Raw genomic sequence first — 21,137 nt, forward strand, 5'->3', positions numbered from 1 at the left:
TTAGCTGAATTTCCACAGTTGTCTGTTTGATGGAAAGGACTGAAAAACAAAGATGTAGTAGGGTGCAGTCACTCCCTTCATTTCCATCACTGTGGGATACCACATAGAGAAACAGTGACCTGGATTCAGATGCAGACTAAAATTGCTGAAAGACAAAATTACAGTAATTTTTCAAAAACAGATACATGCTCAATCACATTACCCTAAAATATTAATTGCTTTAAGTAAGAGCAAAATTTTGTGCCATTGATAACCTATTCAAATTTCAGCTTATCTCAAACCTCTGTAATATTTTGTAATATGAGAATAGTAATGTACATAAACATATAATTCACAAGTAACATACACGGGTGAGATATAATAAAAAAAAAAATTGTCTGGATACCTGGCATATAGTTCCTAAAACCCTTAGACTCTGGGGTGATGAATCTTTTGTATGCTAATGAAACAACTATAGGCCTGAGGCCCCTAGATAGCTCCTGAATGGGATTGGAGATTGAGTTAATTACCAAAGGCCAATTACTTAACCATGCCCCCCCAAGGGATATCTCAAACCCCCTAGGCAATGGCTGTTTAACCATCAAGGTGTTAGGAGCTGGGGTGCCTGAAGCGGGTGTTTCTGTGCACCAACAGCGTAACTTGTACTTATGCACCTCTCCCTTTAGGCTATTCCTGAGTTGTGTTGCTTATAATAAACTAGTAATAGTAAATAGTAAGCTTTTCCTAAGTTCTGTGAGCTATTCTAGCAAATTATCAAACTTAATGGGAGGGTGGGGGAAAGGGAAAGTCTTAGTAAGACTGGATTTGTAGCCAACTTGAATAGAAGTGTGTGACTGGGGGACTGAATACTTATAACTGCCATCTGAAGTGAGGGCCTTCTTGTGGGAGTGAGCCCTTGGCATCAGAGTCTGGACGCTAACTCCAAGTAGTATCAGAAATGAATTGGAATTGAATTGTAGGGCACCAAGTTAATGTCTGCAGAAAAGCAGAGAATTGCTTGGTGAGGAAAACCTCCACATTTGGTGTCAGAAGTAAAACAGCGTTTTACTATTTATTACTAAATAGTTGTATTTCAGTATTTTATAGTCGCTTTTCATTTATAGGTAATACAAGGTTAAAAATCTGTTTCACCCCTAACTATGTCACCACAGGCAGGTCACAGCCTCACTGAAACTTTTATTTCCTCAAATGAAAATGTTGGCTTGGTGCCCATAGCACAGTGGTTATGGGTCCGGTCAAATACACTGAGGCTGGTGGGTTTGAACCCAGCCCAGGCCTGCTAAATAACAATGATGACTGCAACAAAAAAATAGCTGGGCATTGTGGTGAGTGCCTGTAGTCCCAGCTACTTGGGAAGCTGAGGCAAGAGAATCACTTAAGCCCAAGAGTTTGAAGTTGCTGTGAGCTGTGATGCCATGGTACTCTACCAATGGCAACACAATGATACTGTGTCTCAAAAAAAAAAAAAAAAGACAGAAAGAAAAGAAAATGTTCCTTTCCCTCTATCTCAAAGGATTTTGGTAAGGATTAAATGAAAAATCTGTGTAGAACACAACATATAGTAGGTACTTAATAAATGATAGTTCCCCTTCTCTGGTGACAGTGCAGCATGACGCACTGCACTTTGTTTCTGTGAGGGAACCAAACTCCAGTCTACAATCCAAAGATTGAATGTGACAGCACATTTCAGAATAGACAAGATACCTGGTTTGAAGGAAAGGAGAACACAGTTGATGGTGAGTGAAGAATAGCTAGCTGGTCAGCAAAGTGACTCCAGGGCAGGCTACCAGTCATAAAGAATCCTTGCACCAGGTACCTTATCCCACAGTTCTGCTGTACAACTATGCCTTTTCCAAAATGCTTGGAATCAGAAGAGTTTTGGATTTTAGAATATTTGCATATGCATGAGATATTTTAGGGATGGGACCTAAGTCTAAATACAAAATTCATTTGTGTTTCATATACCCCTTACACATATAGCTTGAAGGTAATTCTATGCAATATTTTAAATAATTTTGTTCATGAAACAGTTTGTGTATATTGAGCAGGCTCGTGTGGGAGAATCTGAGCATGAGCAGAAAGTATATATTGCAGCTAAAGGGGGCTGGGTCTTTTTCTCCTTGGAGGCACTAAATAAACTGCCATGCACCTGCATTTTCATCAGACATCAGGTGTGGAATTTCCTACTGTGACATGTCAGCATTCAGAAAGTTTCAGATTTTGGAGCATTTCAAATTTGCGAATTTCAGATTAGGGATGTTCAACCTGTATTAAACTGAAAGCCTAAAACAGCATGTTAATAAATGTGTGTTAGATTTGGAAATACTATGACAAGCTCTTGCCTGAACTAAGTTTACATATGCATTTGCCTGTATCATTGTAACCAACTTTATGAAGAAATTTCAGTAACCCCTATTTTTTTTATAATTGCCCTTCACTACTTAACCTTTGAGTTGTTTCCCAGAAAATGGTGGATTTTCTGCAAGACAAAGGAGCTGAGATTTTGAAGGCTCCTGGGTAGACTTCTTGAAGCCAAGTTCAACCATCTGCCCCCAATGCATGGAACTCCTTGTTAGTTACGCCTGTAATCCTAGCATTCTGGGAGGCCAAGACCAGAGGATAGCTTAAGTTAAGTTCAAGACCAGCCTGAGCAAGAGTGAGACCCCCCAGTCTTTCCATCTCTACTAAAAATAGAAAAATGAGCCAAGCATTGTGGTGGGCATCTGTAGTCTCTGCTACTTGGCAGGCTGATTCAGGAGGATCACTTGAGCCCAGGGGTTTGTTTTCTTCATATGTTGCTGTGAGCTATGAGGCCATGGCACTGTACCCAGGGCAACAGACTCCATCTCAAAACAAAAAACAAAAAAAAAAAACAGGCCGGGTGCATTAATTCTGGGAGGTAGAGACGGATAGATTGCCTGAACAGCCAAGTGTTGTGGGTTCCTGTAGTCCCAGCTACTCAGGAAGCTGAGGCAATAGGTTCACTTGAGTTTGAAGTTGCTGTAAGCTGTCACTCTACCAAGAGTGACAAAGTGAGACTATAAAAAAAAAAAAAGGCGGTGCCAGTGGCTCAGTAAGTAGGGCGCCACTCTGGCCAGATGGCAACAAAAAAATAGCCAGGCATTGTGGTGGGCGCCAGCTGCTCAGGAGGCTGAGGCAGTAGTCACCTAAGCCCAAGAGCTGGAGAGCTGGAGATTGCTGTGAGCCATGATGTCACCACAGCACTCTAACGAGGGTGATAAAGTGAGACTCTGTCTCCAAAAATAAGAAAAAAAGAAAGAAAGAAAAATAAAATGGCTCGGCACCCATAGCACAATGGTTATGGCACCAGCCACATACACTGAGGGTGGCGGGTTCAAACCCAGCCTAGGCCAGCTAAACAACGACAACTGCAACAAAAAATAGCCAGGCATTGTGGCAGGTGCCTGTTTTCCCAGCTACTTGGGAGGCTGAGGCAAGAGAATCGCTTAAGCCCAAGAGTTTGAGGTTGCTGTGAGCTGTGACGACATAGCGCTCTACTCAGGGCAACATAATGAGACTCTGTCTCAAAAAAACAAACAAAAAACCATGATCTCAGCCCCTCCCTACAAGAGGTCTTTCATTTTAAAAATTCTTCTTTTCCGGGCGGCACCTGTGGATCAAAGGAGTAGGGCGCTGGCCCCATATGCCGGAGGTGGCGGGTTCAAACCCAGCCCCGGCCAAAAAAAAAAAAAGTTAAAATTCTTCTTTTCCTTGACAGTCTTCAGATTATCTCAATAATCTTTTGGATCTTTGTACAACTGGACCTGGGCCAACCAAACCCTTTTGTGGCTTTGACATCATCTCAGTGAAAGAAAGTGAATGGAACACACTTGAGAAAAGTAACTTTAATTTTCTTAACTGAACTGTGATATATAAAAGTGATCACCTTCAGGGTAAAATTAAGAAAGCCAGAATAATTTTACAAAAACTTCTCTAGAAATAAAGTTTATAGAATATGCCTATAAGAAAAATTTAAGAATATTTGATTGAAGAAATACTAAGCTAGTACTCACAATACCAGAATATATGTAGGGGGAAGAGGAGACAAGAGCTGGGGGTAGAGACAGAAGTTGCTTTTTGAGATCTTTCTCACAACTAAGTCTAAATATTTCATGCCTCCAACCAAAGAATCTAATTACAGAAACAAAAATTATCTCATACTCAGTTTCACTTTACAATATATAGGTTATGTTCTCAAGTGTTAAGTTGCTTATACAAACTTAAAGTCATAAGCATGACTTCAGGATCTGCACTTTTTATGTCAAGTGCTTTAACTAAGCAGTTTAGGGCCTCCTGTACTTTTCCACACTCTTTCAGTTCTTTTCCACGCATTACAAGAACTTCATAGTCATTCACAGACTCTACTGCTTCATCCTGGGGAGAATCACTAGATAAAGGCTCAGGTTCAGCAAGAGAGGTTTCCTGAACTAAAGCACTGGGCTTAGACCTAGTTAACCAGCTAGACTTGTTTTCTGAAGACAGTGTTTCTCCAGAAGGATCCTCTTCTGTATGCTCAGAGGCTTCCTCACTGCTTTCCTCTGCCTCTTCTTCTGGATAATCTTTAGCACTCTTTGCTTTACTGCTATTGTCAAGCCTTTCCTCCATATCCTCCACATGTTCTAAAACCATATTAATAAGAGATCTCCTTGAAGCCAGAGATCTTCTAGAGTTTATAGACTTGTTTACACTATTGGACATTATAGGAGAAAAGAACCTTCCAGGAGGACTAATGTTATTTTTGGGAGTTGAAGCATCAAATTGTTTCACAGATGAGAATTGAAAGGGAGATGTGTGGAATGAATTTGTGCTTGAGGTACCTTTAAAAGAATCATCTTCGTCTTCACCATCTGAAACAATCCTTCTAGCTTTACTTCTGATTTTCACATTAACTATTACTTCTTCTGCTTCATCATCTTTTTCAGTAAAATCCGAACTGAGACATGTTTTGCTAGGTACAAACTCTGCTCTGAAATTAGCTGTAGAGTTACATAAGCTATTTGTTTTTTCCATATGTTCTAAAGACTGACTGGGAGGATTTTGTCCATTGTCTGTGGAATCTTCCAAGAAAAGATTGAAATCACATGCATACTGTGGTGAAGATGTGGAAAGTTTCTCTTCCAAGTTGGCCTCATTTGCTTGAGCATCCTGCAGTGCACTATGGGATGCTGACAAGTCATCAGTTATTTCAATAACAGATACATTTGATTCTGTATTTTGATTTCCATTTGTCATGGGATTAATGGGCCAGGGATTGTGCTGATGTGAAATCTCATCATCCTTTAGCTGATTTAGATTTGACTTGAGATCAGCTTTGATTGATTTGGTAAGTGAATAATTAAAACTTCCTGGAGGTTTTTCTTGCTGTGCCTCTTGTGTAGGCCCCTCTTGTAAGGCTTCTTTTGGTAGAGCTTCCGTTTCAGTTGCAAAGCTTTTTGACAATCCCAGTAATGAGTCATTCCAAGTTTCTTCCAAACTTCCAACCCCCTTGGGGAAAGTAGCTATAGAATCAGCATCAAATGTACTTTCACGTGGATGCCAACCATCTTGCAGGATAGTAATGTTTGTCTTAAAACTGGAGAGATAATCTTTCTCACCCTCTTCTGGCAGATCATCAATGATTACATTTGCCATTTGGGAACTGATATCTTCCTGAATATGATGGGTGGTTAAAAGAGGTGAAGGCTGAGGCCATGGATTATTCAATTTGGGGCATTTTTTCTTTGTTTGAGAAGGAAACACAGGTTCCCTTAGCCAGGTCCCCTCATTTCTAGTTCTTTGTTGTTCCATCAGGAGCTCTGCATTTTGAGACTCTAATTCAACAAGGAATTGAGCTTTTTGAACCCTTTGTTGAATATAGTGAGGTTCTTCTATCACATCAAGCTCTTCTTTAGCAGAGAGATCACACGTGTACATCAAATCATGGTCTGAGATTCCAGCTATCCCTAAAGAGTGCAGGTAGGCAATATGCTCATCTAGTTTCTTATCAGATCTCCTCTGAGCAGCGTGCAGAGACTGAAGCTGCAGCTGAGTTACAGAATTCTGAAGATCCTCAATTGTAAAGAGCTCTCTTAATTCTTGTTTACTAAAATATCGGAAAGGGTTCTTCTTTTCACCAGTAGTTTGTCTAATTAATGAGTCCTTGAACACCTGTCTTCTGTATATTTTTTCCTCTACAGTCCCACAAGTGATTAGCCTGTAAACCACAACATTTTCTTTTTGTCCAATTCGGTAAACTCTATCCACAGCTTGAGCATCAGTGGCAGGATTCCAGCTAGGGTCAAAAATGACCACTCTAGTTGCTGCAGTTAATGTTAAACCAACACCACCTACTTGAGTGGTAAGCAGAAAAACAGAGTAATCTTTGTTTTGCTGGAATAAGTTAATTCTTTTTTCTCGTTCCAAAAGATGAGTAATTGTTCCATCAATTCGCAATGTCTTAAAGTGCCTATTCTTTAAGAGGCGTTCAATGATGTTTAGAATTTGCCTCGATTGGGAAAACACCAGAGTTTGATGCCCTTCATCTCGCAATCTCTTAAGCAGATCCATTAGGAATATCATTTTTCCAGATTCTTCCATCAGTGTCTCATCAGTTATTTGATCAATATGATCCATGTCTGGGGAATCTTCCCCCTTGTTTCCATCTTGAGCAGAGAATTTGACAATCCCTAGATTTAGTAAATGACAAGCCCGTGCAGACAGCAGCCTAGGGTGATCACACAGCTTCTTTAAGACACCAAGCTCAGCTAATGGTGAGCGTGTTTCCATTAACAACTCCTTGATATGGTCTAAAGACACAAATTTCCTGTATATTTCTTCTTGTAAAGGTACAAGACGTATCCAAATTATTAAATCATTTTTCCTGGAAAGTGAAGGCATTTCACAAGTGGTACCAACATCTGGATTCTTTTCACTAAGTCTGACTTCTGGGTTGCTTGACTTTTTCTTTTGTATTTCTTCTTTAGTCCTCCTGAGAAAATAGGGTTTTATAATTGCCATTAAGTTTTCAGATATTTTAAATCCCAAGGCTTTTTCCCCAGGAGTAGCATCCTTCTGTCTTGCTCTAGTAATGGGATTTTCATACTCCATTTTAAAAGTTTTTAATGTTCCTAACAGGGACCCTTGACAAGCAAAATCAAACAGGGACCATAGTTCTTGTAAATTATTCTGGATTGGGGTTCCTGTGAGGAGGAGACGATTAATTGCAGGAATTGCACGAGCACATATTGCTGACTTAGTAGATGAGCTTTTTATTTTATGTGCTTCATCAAGGATGACATAGTCCCACACAAACTCTTGGCCATTAAAGCTTGAAAGTTGCTGCCAATTATTGATTAACATTTGGTATGTGGTGATAATGACACCATTCCTTTGCTGAATCCGATTGAGGTTTCTGGTACGTTCATCCTTGCTAGGACCATGAAAGGTTTTGACTCTCATTCCTGGAGTCCACTTGACAAATTCTTTTACCCATGTGTTAATAAGATTGGTTGGCATAATCAGCAGCACATGCTTCACAAGTGAAGCATCAAACATACCAGAAAGGAAAGCAATGATTTGAATAGTCTTCCCTAATCCCATATCATCCGCCAAAATACCACCTTTTCTTCCATCCCTATATAGGCTATAGAAGAAAGCTACACCTTCCTTCTGATGCTCAAAGAGTTGGTTGTGTAGTTCTCGGTAAAGCAGAAGGCCAGAGTTGCACACATCTGTAAATTCATCATCTCCCTGTTCTGCCAACTCCTCCAAGGCTTCCTGTATTTTTTGGATTCTGCTCATCACCTTTTCATTGGGAAAAATGTCTTTTGCCAAATTGAAAAGTTTAAGTGCTTCTTCCAGATCTCCATTCTTAGTTGCTTCTTTGGCCTCTTTCACATATCTATTAAAAAAAAAAAAGGGGGTTTAAAAAAAAAGAAACATTGAACACTCTGTCCAAAAACCCTTTAGAGTCTGTTTTGGAATCCAAACTGCAACTGCAATTGGACTTTTATCTTCTTTTTTATTTTAATTTTTCTTTTAAGGGGCTGGTTCTCTCTGCAAAGGAAAACTGGCTCCTGCAGTTGAACTTTTAATATCTTCCATTCAGGATGGAAAAGATCAGCACAGACAATGCCAATGAAAGCTGGTGTCAAATAAATATGTACCAGAAATTGCCAGCAACACCTTCAGGCCCAAGCTGTGGAAACTGAATGTGTAGGCTGGCATGATGGTTCATACCTATAATCCTAGCACTTTTGGAGGTCAAGGTGGGAGGACTGTTTGAGGTCAGAAGTTTGAGACAAGTTTGAGCAACATAGTGATACCCTGTCTCTATAAAAACAAATATAGCAGCTTGGTGCCTGTGGCTCAAGCGGCTAAGGTGCCAGCCACATACACCTGAGCTGGCAGGTTCGAATCCAGCCCGGGGCCCGCCAAACAACAATGACGGGTGCAACCAAAAAATAGCTGGGCGTTGTGGCAGGCACCTATAGTCCCAGCTACTTGGGAGTTTGAGGCAAGAGAATCGCTTAAGCCTAGGAGTTGGAGGTTTCTGTGAGCTAAGATGCCACAGCAACTCTACCCAGGGTGACAGCTTGAGGCTCTTTCTAAAACAAAACAAAACAAAAAAACAAATTTAGCAACCTGAGTAGCTAGGGCTACAGGTGTGTGCCTGTAATCCCAGCTACTCAGGAGGCTGAGGCAAGAGTATTGCTTAAGCTGAGGAGTTTGGAGTTGCAGTGAGCTACAATTATGCTACTGCACACTACCCAGGGCAACGGAGTGAGAGACCCTGTCTAAAAAAAAAAAGGAAACAGAGGGGAGGGAAGGGAAGAAGTATATAGGTTATTAGTTTCACAATACAGTATCTCAAAAGTTGCCCCTGAAATCACCATACAAGGGAAAAATGGAAAACTGTAGCCAAATATACCTTTATTTACAAAACATTCATTATAAAATGTTACAAAGAAAGGCTGAGTATGGTAGCTCATGCCTGTAATCCTAGCACCCTGGAAGCTGAGGTGAGTGGATGCCTGAGCTCATGGGTTCAAAACCAGCCTGAGCAAGATTTAAGACCTCATCTCTAAAAACAGCCCAGCGTTGTGGTGGACACCTGTAGTCCCAACTACTTGGGAGGCTAAGGCAGAAGAATGACTTGAGCCCAACAGTTTTTTTTTTTCCTTTCTTTTTGAGCCCAAGAGTTTAAGGTTGCTGTGAGCTTTAACAACACAGCACTCAACCGAGGGCGACATAATAAGACTCTGTCTCAAAAAAAAAAAAAAAAATTGCCTCCTATAAGTATAAAGTGATATTTTTTGTAAAACAAACCAACCAACTTCTATGTGTGGGGGCATAGAAACATAGGTACTTCTCAGGCCTTATTTTACTGGAATTCTGTGATACATTTGATACTATTTATCACTTCCCCTTAAAATTCCCCCCTTCTACCACATTCTTATAGATCCTCCTGGTTTTCCTCCTCCATCACTGGCCATTTCTTCTTTGAGTTCTTATTGGTCTCCTCCTATTCTTCCTCCCAGAGGACTCAATCCTGGGACCTCTTCTCATTCCTTACACTTTTTCCTTAGTCTTTCTGAGACCTTCTACTCCTACTTACGAGCACATGACTCCCTAATCACTCTCTCCAACCCAGAGCTTGCCCCCAAGCTCTAGTCTAGAACCATATTCCAACTGCCTTCTGGACATTTCTACTTCAAAGTCTCACAGGCACTTCAAATTCAATCATTCAAAATTAAAAGCTTTATTTCCCCTCTAAAAACATGTTCCTCTATTTCTGTGGTAGTAAATGACTCTACCATCCATCCACTTAGCCACCCAAACTCAAAAACTGAAGATTATCCTTGACTCCAACCCAAAGATGAATCATCCTTGACCTCTCTCCTCTCTGCATGCACCCCCACCTCTGGCTCAAGCAGTTCCAAGTCTTACTAACTTTATTTCCCAAGTATAATCGCTTTCTTTTCATCTCTACTACCACTAATGTGGACCAAGTCACCATTATCTCTGGCCTGGATAATTTCAACTTGCACCTCAATGATGTCCCTACATCAACTCTTGCCACCTCCAATATGTTCTCTACATAGCAGCCAGCAATACTATCTTAAAGCATAAAAGAAATCATGACACTCCTCTGCTCAAAGTTCTTCAGTGACTTATGGTCAATTGATTTCAACAAGGATACCAAAACAATTCACTGGGGAAAGAATATAATTAATGATTATTGTGTACTCCTCCATTAAACTGAAAATTCTGTGAGGGCAGGGACCATTGCTGGTTTTGCTTAATATTGTTTCCAGCATCTAGAAATACCATATTTTTTTGCGTTCTTATTGAGTTCCACGCCACAGCAAAGAAGAACTCAAAGAACAACTGTGACATAGTGGACAGTCAATAAGGATTTCTTGAATGAATACATGAATATGCAAATTTGCAGCACTACAACTAGGTACAAAGAAGCTTGAACTTTCAGTGAAAGACTATAACGTAGATAAGAATTTTGCTGAACAAGCCAGTAAAACAGAAATATGATAGGTTTCAAATGTTGAAAATATTTGTATTTTATATAATTTATTTCTATAAAGTATAATTGTAGGAAGATAGTTTTAAAAATTTTTTAAATTAAAGCTACTAAATAAAAACAATTTCAGTCAGGCTCAGTGCCTGAAGCTCAGTAAGTAGGGCGCTGGCCACATACACCAATGCTGGTGGGTTCAAGCCCAGCCCAATCTGCTAAAACAAAAATGACAACTGCAACCAAAAAAATAGACGAGTACTGTGTTGGGCACCTGTAGTCTCAGCTACTTGGGAGGCTGAGGCAAGAGAATTGCTTAAGCCCAAGAGTTTGAGGTTGCTGTAGAGTGTGACATGGCACTCTACCCAGGGCAACATAGTGAGACTGTCTCAAAAAATAATAATAATTCCAGTCAAAACTTACTAGGTCGTTCAAAATATACTACATATAATAAATAAGACACTGCTTTATTTATTAACTCCTACTTTTTTTTTTTTGAGACAGAGTCTCACTATGTCGCCTTCAGTAGAGTACCATCAGGTCACAGCTCACAGCAACCTCAAACTCTTGGGCTTAAGCGACTCTCTTACCTCAGTCTCCCAAGTAGCTGGGACTATAGGTGCCCGACACAACAACTGGCTATTTTTTGGTTGTGGTTGTCATTGTCGTTTGGCAGGTCCGGGCTGGGTTTGAACCTGCCAGCTCTGGTGTATATGGCTGGCGCCCTAACTGCTGAGCTACAGGTGCCAAGCCTAACTCCTACTTTTAATTTAAAATTTTTGCAAAAATAAAATATATATATATAAATATATGTACATATACCATACTAATATAAGATGTTCGCTACAATTAAGGGAAACTGGTTATGGGCTATATGGGAATTCTGTACTATTCTTTGTAATTTTTCTGTAAATCTAAAACTATTCTAAAATAAAAAGTTATTGAAAAGAGGGCGGCGCCTGTGGCTCAGTGAGTAGGGCGCCGGCCCCATATGCCGAGGGTGGTGTGTTCAAACCCAGTCCCGGCCAAACTGCAATAAAAAAATAGCCGGGCGTTGTGGCGGGCGCCTGTAGTCCCAGCTGCTCGGGAGGCTGAGGCAAGAGAATTGCGTAAGCCCAAGAGTTAGAGGTTGCTGTGAGCTGTGTGACGCCACGGCACTCTACCTGAGGGCGGTACAGTGAGACTCTGTCTCTACAAAAAAAAAAAAAAGTTATTGAAAAGAAAAAAATCATCTGTTGTGTATCTGTCTGCTTATGTATCTGACTGTGAGCTCAAGAACCAGTATAGGGATCAGATACTCAGTAAAAGTCAAATGAATGATAGATGAAGAGAAGGAAGAGTCTGTTGGTTCCAAAACTCTGCTATTTCTACACTGGCAGATCAGCTGCGCCCCACCCCCAACCCCAACTCTGATGGGCTTTAGAATTAAGTTCTATTCCCTATTACTCTGACCTCAGATATGAGACTATCATAGTGACCACTGGACTCCTTCACCTAAGTACCAGACTCTGAAGCCCATTCCTCCTACCCAAGGTGCTTCACCTGTATAACTGGTCTTGTGCTTTGGTCTATGTTCAGAGCTTGCAGGAGAAAATGTCTTTTTTAATTTTAGACTATTTCTAAGTTCCTAAACTGGTAACCTACTCAGTATCCTGAATCCCCATAAAGACTGGATGCTAACTCTAGGCAGGCCTCCTCCCTACCAGAGATTAAAAGTGTTGTCCCTGAACCTTATCTCTGGGCCAGAGTCCCCACTAATCACATATTTTAAATGGCAACTGTCGGGCGGCACCTGTGGCTCAGTGAGCAGGGCGCCGGCCCCATATACCGAGGGTGGCGGGTTCAAACCCAGCCCCAGCCAAACTGCAACAAAGAAATAGCCGGGCGTTGTGGCGGGCGCCTGTAGTCCCAGCTACTCGGGAGGCTGAGGCAGGAGAATCACCTAAGCCCAGGAGTTGGAGGTTGCTGTGAGCTGTGTGACGCCACGGCACTCTACTGAGGGCAATGAAGTGAAACTCTGTCTCTACAAAAAAAAAAAAAAAAAAAAAATGGCAACTGTCTGCCCAGAATTCTTACCATCAACCTAAAATTCCTATTGTGGGACTCTACCCACCCTCTGAAACCCTTATTTGCCAATCTCTGTCTAAATTGCAACCAGAATTTACAGTATTCCTTGAATACCACTGCTGTCAACCAAGATGCCTTCCCAGTACCTCTTCCACCCTAGTTAGCAGTTTTAATACTGTTTCTTAGCCCTTCCCCTCCACTCTATCTACTCTACAAATGAAACAGGACTTAGGAAAGGGTTCTTTACCTTTAATGGAGATGGAGAGGTAGGGGGGCATAAAATCTGCTTTTTATAGTACTGTTCTGGATATCTGATTATTTGCAAGATTAGAATGCTTTTTGTAACAGAGTTAGATTTTACTACTTAACTTCTAATCACTTTGATTTTCCAGGGCCTGGAAGGAACATGTATGTCCTTTTTATTACTAATGTAATCATGTATCCATCTACAGCACCTAGAATCCCTAATGATCTGGAGAACTTGGCTAACATTTGATGGGCTAAATATTTTTTCCAAATTTGCTCCCCTATTCTCCTTGGACATGGCTGGAGAGAAGCCAGGCCTGCTTGAAAGCCAGGAAGATGGCTCGGTGCCTGTAGCTCTGGCAGCTAGGGCACCAGCCATATACCAGAGTTGGCAGGTTCGAATCCAGCCAGGGCCAAAAAATAACTGGGTGTTGTGGTGGGCGCCTGTAGTCCCAGCTACTTGGGAGGCTGAGGCAAGAGAATCGCTTGGGTCCAAGAGTTTGAGGTTGCTGTGAGATGTGATACCTTAGCACTCTACCCAGGGCAACAGCTTGAGACTCTGTCTCAAAAAAAAAAAAAAAAAAGAAAAGGAAAGCCAAGAAGACAAGGGAGGAGGACATTTCAGGACAAAGAACCATATCTCTCAAGCAAGAGAACAAAGAGAAAAACAATGCTAGAGTATAAGGGAGAAATGTCAGTTTTTAATTCCATAACAAGGGATGATAAAAACAAAACTCCTTATGTTTTAATGACTGTACTCAAAATACATGCCTACAGCATAGTTCCCTTTAAGGATTATTTTAAGGAACATACAAAAAATATATATACAAGGTGAGCACAGTGGCTCACTCCTATAATCCCAGCACTCTGGGAAGCCAAGAAGGTAGACTGCTTGAGCTCAGGAGTCCGAGACCAGCCTGAGCAAAAGCAAGACGTCATCTCTAAAAATAGCTGGGCATTGTGGTGGGCACCTATACTCCCAGCTCCCCAGGAGGCTTAGGCAAGAGGATCGCTTGAGCCCATAGAGTTTGAGGTTGCTGTGAGCTACAATGCCACAGCACTCCACCAAGGGTGACTGAGACTCTTTCACACACACACACAAAAAAAATTATATACAGGCTCGGCACCTGTAGGTCAGCAGCTAGGGCGCCAGCCACATACAACAGAGCTGGCGAGTTTGAGTCCAGCCCGAGCCTGCCAAACAACAACGGCAACTACAACCAAAAAATAGCCTGGCGTTGTGGTGAGAACCTGTAGTTCCAGCTACTTGGGAGGCTGAGGCAAGAGAATCAATCGCTTAAGTCCAAGAGTTTGAGGTTGCTGTGAGCTGTGACACTACAGCACTCCACCAAGGGTGACAGCTTGAGACTCTGTCTCAAAAAAAAAAGTTACATACAAACAACCCCTGGCTGGGCACAGTGGCTCATACCTATAATTCAAGCATTTTGGAAGGCCAAGGCAGGAGGACCACTTAAGGCCAAAAGTTCAAGACAAACAACTCCTACAGAAAGGGGACATAACTGTTAAACTCAGGCTGCAAGTCTTGTCACCCATAAAGCTACTCTTTCATTGGCAGAACTGCCCAGTTGCTAACTCCCTGGATCCTAACCCCACCTAAAGGATGTTGCCTTAAGCAGTCTAGTCCGAGTGGCCATTTAAAATCATCTCTGTTCATAAGCACTCTCTGTTTCACCAGACATAAACATCTTCCTCAATCACAATCCTAACCCATCCACTACCCTTTGGAGCTAGCTGATACCTCAAGAAATATTTCCTTAGAAAACAGAGAAAAAAACAAAAGAAATATTTCCTCTCCTCAGAGTGACCACCAAGCTTACATACAGAAAAGATTTTCTCCCTGGAGAAACCAATAATGCCTCAAAGAGCTAAACTCAGCTAAACATGTAATGTTTGCAAATCAGCAACTAAAAAGGGGACACAAGCTCAAACTGCAGGAGATATTTGGTTTTCCTTAATCTGTTGGGCCCTTTGGAACATTCCCTAAAATGTTCTTCTAGTGTGTGAAGGGATAAACTGCAAAGACCCTGACCTAATAAAACTTTATTTACTTCACATGCAAAGCAACTAGAAGTTACTGTTTGTTTTCTAACCTGGCCACCAAGCACTGGGTCTCTATAGGGGCAGAGGTGTCTGGTCCTGCTAATCCCAATGCACGTGAGTTGGAGCTATTGCTGTGCTTCTCATAAGAACTCAGTTTCTAGGCTCTGCGCCTGCAGCTCAGAGGCTAGGGCGCCAGCCACATACACGGGGTTGGAACCCAGCCCAGGCCTGCCAAACAACCCTGACAACCACAACCAAAAAAATAGCTGGGTGTTGTGGTGGGTGCCTATAGTTCCAGCTACTTGGGAGGCTGAAGCAAGAGAATTGCTTAAGCCCAAGAGTTCGAGGTTGCTGTAAGCTGTGATGCCACGGCTCTCTACCCAGGGAGACAGGGGGACTCTGTCTCAAAACAAACAAACAAACAAACAAACAAACAAACTCAATTTCCCTATCCTGATACAGCTCCCTGACTATCAGCTTCCTGATGGAGGAGCTAAGGAAATTTTACCCCAATATATGACTACTGGGTATAAAGAATACTTTGAATTAAAGGCCATTTGAGATATGCAATCACTGGAAGGGGCTTTCCCTCTACCTACAGAAACAGACATGAAATGATCAAAAGATCAAAGGAGGCAGATGACTTATTTTCCTCCCTCAGAATGCTAGCAGACCTGGCCCAATCATTTTAAACACAATACCTGCCTCTCAGGTTAATTTACATGTCCATCCGAGTCCCCACCACCACCATGTAATCATCCTCCCTAGCAACCACTTGTTGCACCTGTACTCATTTTCCCCTCCCTTCTAAAAGGCATGTATAAAAATATTTGAATTGTATCAGGTAATTGGATTATCACTCTTGTGATTCTCCCTATGAGCATGGTATTTGTGAGTTGATCTTTCAGCAAACTTTTTTTGGGGAAAGGGCTAGTTTCCCCTACACTGACATATCTCTAAGTCCAGTCCGTTAGTCAAAGGTGCATGTGGCTACTACACTAGACCTGACTGATGTTTTCTGATTCTTAATCAAAATCAAAATAAAACATGTGGCTGACAAAAATTACAGAGGAACTGAATGCCAGTATTGGAAACAGGTCCATTCAAAGCCAGGGTCATGACAGAACTAGTTCTGGAAGGATTGCTTCCTTTTGGTCTCACTTTCAGGATGATCACTTTAATCAAAGTAAGAAACATTTTATAATCACTTATAAATACAAACTTAATATTATCAAATAATAGCAATTTCTGAGGTAAGTCAGAGGACAACATGGTTCACATTTTAGTCAAACAGTAAGCATTACTGATTATTTAAAAATTAGTTTTTCTGAAACTTGTAGATTAACAACAATGTGCTCACATGAGAGAAAAACTCAACTGAATCCAAGAGGGAGAGAGGTCAACAGGTTCCTTCCCAGCCAAGAACAACATGAGGGTATTTGGCACACTTCCTGCGTGATGGATACAACTTAGACTTTGCCTAACAAATGCAAGGAATGTGGTCTGATTATATGTACCCTCATATTAATCAGAAATAAAAATAAAATAAGGCCCGGCATGGTGGCTCATGCCTATAATCCTAGCATTCTGGGAGGCCTAGGCAGGTGGACTGCTTGAGCTCAGGAGTTGGAGACCAGCCTGAGCAAGAATGAGACCCCATCTCTACTAAAAATTGAAAAACCAGACGGGAATGGCGGCTCGCACCTGTAATCCTAGCACTCTGGGAGGCTGAGGCAGGTGGATTGCTTGAGCTTAGGAATTCGAGAACAGCCTGAGCAAGGGCAAGACTCCCCCACTTCCCATCTCTAAAAATAGCTGGGCATTGTGGAGGGCGCCTGTAGTCCCAGCTACTCAGGAGGCTGAGGCAAGAGGATTGATCAAGCCCAAGAGTTTAAGGTTGCTGTAAGCTATGACATCAGGGGCAACAGAGTGAGACTCTGTCTCAAAAAATAAAAAAAGGAACAGATGACCAGATTCATGATAAAGTACCCTGTTCCCCTGAAAATAAGACATCCTCCGAAAATAAGACCTACTTACAGGAAAGATAAGACGTCCCCTGAAAATAAGACCTAGCGCACCTTTGGGAGCACACCTTAAAATAAGACACTGTCTTATTTTCGGGGAAACAGGGTAGTAAAATATTAATAATAGAATCTAAGCAGTGGGAGAGAGAGTGACTGAAAAGACTGCTTTGCCCATAGACTGATTCATACAAAACTGTGATTCATAACTCAACACACTGCAATTTGGCTTCATACCCAACACTCTAATGGAACTATTCTCACCAAGGGCACCAAATGATCTCCATATTACAGAGTCCAACGGCCATCTCTTGATCTTCACCTTGACCTTTGTACTATGTTTTTGTTGTTGTTGTTTTTTGAGACCGAGTCTTAAGCTCTCGCCCTCAGTAGAGTACCATTGCATCATAGCTCACAACAACCTCAAACTCTGGGGCTTAAGCGACTCTCTTGCCTCAGCCTCCCAAGTAGCTGGGACTATAGGCACCTGCCACAACGCCTGGCTATTTTCTTTTTGTTGTTGTTGTAGTTGTCATTGTTGTTTTAGCTGGCCCGGGCTGGGTTCAAACCCGCCAAGCTTCAGTACATATGGCCAGCGCCCTACCCACTGAGCTACGGATGCCGTCTGACCTTTCTACTATGTTTAAAACCACTGACCACTATCTCCATTTTGAAGTTTCTCTTCTCCCTTGGGTTCAGTGGCATATACAACTCCTGAGCAAGAATGAGACCCCATCTCTACTAAAAATTGAAAAACCAGACAGAAATGGCAGCCTGCACCTGTAATCCTAGCACTCTGGGAGGCTGAGGTGGGTGGATTGCTTGAGCTCAGGAGTTCAAGAACAGCCTGAGCTATCTAACCACTCCTTCTTAGTCTGCATCTTGAATTCCTGTCCCTCTGTCTGTCCCCATATAAATGTTGGTATTTCCAAGGATCTTTTTGTTGTCAATGCCCTATTTGACTCCATGTACTTTACTTAGATTTTATCCATGGCAATACCTTGTGTTAGGTTGAACAGAATCCCCCCAAATTTTACATCAACCTAGAAACTGTGAATGTGACCTTATTTGAAAATATGGACTTTGCAGATGCAATCAAGTTAAAATGAGGTCCTACTGATTAGGGTGGGCCCTAATCCAATGACTGGTATACTTATAGGAGGTAAACTGGGACACAAAGACAAAGGGAGAATGCCATATGAAGATGGACGCAGAAAATGGAGTGATACAACTACAAGCCAAAAAGCTTGTAAGATTGCCAGTACCACCAAGAAGCGAGGAAAACATTAAGCATTATTTCCCACAGCCTCCAAAAAGAAACAAACCCTGTTGACACCTTGATTTTGGACTTCGAACTTCCAAAACTGAGAAATAAATTAGTGGGGATTTTTTTATATTGCAGTAAAATACATATAACATAAAATTTACCATTTTAACCATGTTTTTTTGAGACAGAGTCTTGCTCTGTCACCCAGGCTGGAGGGCCATGGCCTGATCATAGTTCAGTTTGAGCCCAACTTCTGGGCTCAATCCTCCTGCCCCAACCTCCTGAGTAGCTAGGATTACTGGCAGGTGCACCCAGCTAATTTTTTTTTTTTTTTTAAGAGAGACAGGGAGTCTGCTATGTTGCCCAGGCTGGTCTCAAACTCCTGGCCTCAAGCAATCCTCCTGTCTGCCTCATCTCCCAAATCCCCCAATTTTGCTTACATTTACCACACCCTAGTGGTAGTGTGAGCCACCACACCCTAGCCCATTTTAACCATTTTAAGTATACAATAGCAGTGATTACATTCACAATGTGCAACCATCCCCACTGTTCTTTCTCATCCTACCAAACAGAAACTGTACTCCTTAAGCAATTTCACCCCCATTGCCCCAGTTCCTGAAGAACTCTACTATTTTTTGTCTCTATATATTTGCCTATTCTAGATATTTCTTGTAAGTAGAATCATATATTTGCCTTTTGTGTCTTGCAGTAGTTAAGCAGATAACATTGGCTGGAAGAATAAGGGGCTAGAGGTACTAAAGATCTATACCTACTGTAAAAGAACTTATTATCCCTAGATAATTTTTCATTTTTAGTTAGACTTTATCCCAAAGGGCCAGTAGGAATGTTAGCCACAAAATGCTACCCTAAATAATGAAACTTTCCTGCTGAGAAACACTGGCTGGTATGATCCCACTGGATGCCAAAGCACATCTGCTGGTCCAGTAAAAAACAATAATTTTGGTTTTGGCATAATTACCATTAGGCTGTTTTTTCCCGAAGTAATTAGCCAGCAGGTTCAGCTGCTTTCTAAGGGCATGTTGATAGCATGTAGGAGGATACTAACTTCCTGTTTATTCTGGCAGAAGGGTATTTGGCCAGTTCAACCAAAAGCAGTACTAAAATTTTCAGGTCCAAATTACAAAGGAGGGGTTCGAGAACCCTGCCCGATTTACTTACTTTAAGACAGGCCTTGGTGGCTCAGTGCCTGTACACAGTGGTTAGGGCGCCAGCTACATACACAGAGGCTGGCGGGTTCGAACCTAGCCCGAGCCAGCTAAACAATGACAACTGCAACAAAAAAAGACAGGTGTTGTGACGGGTCCCTGTAGTCCCAGATACTTGGGAGGCTGAGGCAAGAGAATTATTTAAGCCCAGGAGTTTGAGGTTGCTGTGAGCTGTGACGCCATAGCACTCTACCCAGGGCGACAAAGTGAGACTCTGTCTCAAAAAACAAACAAACAAAAAACAAAAAAACTGGCCTTGCTATTCCATACATACTTACTTACTCTTTATGTCAGGGTATAAAAGTACCTGAAAGATCAGTAAGAGCCTTGATTCTCTTTCAGGCCACATAGTTTGGTCCAGATAGTTGCTGTCTAATGAATATGAAGACAATGACACAGATAATAAAAACTACAGAAAGACTTATACAGGGTATTCATAAAGTTCATGTACTATTATTTAAAATATTTTTAAAAATGTTTTTTAGAGACAGAGTCTCACTTTATTGCCCTCGGTAGAGTGCCGTAATGTCACAGCTCACAGCAACCTCCAACTCCTGGGCTTAGGTGATTCTCTTGCCTCAGCCTCCCGAGTAGCTAGGACTACACGTGCCCACCATAATGCTTGGCTATTTTTTGTTGCAATTGTCGTTGTTTAGCTGGCCTGAGCCAGGCAAATATAAAATCTGAATTGGCAGATTTAAAATCTGCAAATAAGGAGGTTCAACTGTATTGCCACAGCCTCTCGTCTTTTATTATTTGGGTTATCTTGGATATGGGTTTATTCCAGTACTGCTATTGGTCAAAGTTAAATTTCAAACTGCTTTCAGTACTGTTTGGACTCACACTGAAATCAACTTTAAAACTTTCGAGTTAGAGTCTTACAAGTGCAAGATGGATTTAAGGAAGACTTCAAGAAAGTGAGATCAGAGCTGGATGTGAAAGGTAGGAAGGAAGATCATTCCATACATCCAGAGCAGCATGCATGAAATAATAATTACAATCCCTTGAGTAGTAGATTTTTCCAGGAAAACTGGTCACAAGAAGTGCCACTGTAACCAAAACCACACAACATCACATTTTTACCACAGCTGTTTGTGCATGTTTTGAGAACAACCAAGAGAGAAACCTCACCAGACTGGGGGAAGAGGCAATCATGTGTCCAGGAGTAATGCTGATCAGAATGGAGCCAGAAGTTCAGTTTGGGTACAGGGGATTATAGGTTTTTGAGATGATAAGTAACAAAGCAGTATTTTAGGATCTCACCCTCTTTTTCTGAGTGAGAAAAAGGTAAAATCTTTGGCTATTCTACTTTTTCCCTTTACTTTATTTGCATCATCAGTTCCTAACAGTTTTCCCCTGTTCTGTTTTTCCCTATCCCTATAGCTTTTGTTCCCACTGACATTACATTTTCTGTTGCTGTGTTATTTCTGTGTTATTCCTCGCTTTAGTTGGTTGTTAGCCTGGGAAAAGGTACACGGGTAGGCCAGCTGAAGCATAACTTGGATCTGGACATTCTTCAATTCCTTAGATTGAGTATGTGGCCTCCTACTGGTAACTACTTTGGAGAACAACACTTCCTTTGATATATTTGGAACTCTGGTATATTTGATTTAAAACTTTTTTTTTTATAGAACTTATTATCTTTGTCCCATTCTAGCGTATGTTTTTGTTATTTCATTCTGGAAGATAAACAGATGCAAAGGCTTATTATTGTATGT

General features: G+C 41.5%; 1 protein-coding gene across 2 annotated transcripts in view; it reads right to left on the reverse strand.

Moving 5' to 3' along the window:
• Positions 1-81: 81 nt before the first annotated feature.
• ERCC6L (ERCC excision repair 6 like, spindle assembly checkpoint helicase) overlaps positions 82-21,137 on the reverse strand; it is a 38,554-nt gene continuing 17,498 nt past the window's right edge. Inside the window, exons 2-3 of one of the 2 annotated variants that reach the window (XM_053579458.1) lie at positions 4,839-7,900; positions 82-145 (exon numbers count right to left, since the gene is read on the reverse strand). In XM_053579458.1, coding sequence (XP_053435433.1) covers positions 126-145; positions 4,839-7,900 — 3,082 coding nt within the window. In that variant the 3' untranslated portion in view covers positions 82-125. Of the gene's footprint in view, positions 146-3,578; positions 7,901-21,137 lie in introns of those variants that run through there. The other variant, XM_053579457.1, reaches the window with a different exon arrangement.

This window comes from Nycticebus coucang, chromosome X, assembly GCF_027406575.1.
Source record: "Nycticebus coucang isolate mNycCou1 chromosome X, mNycCou1.pri, whole genome shotgun sequence".
In the NCBI taxonomy this organism is placed as follows: Eukaryota; Metazoa; Chordata; class Mammalia; order Primates; family Lorisidae; genus Nycticebus; species Nycticebus coucang.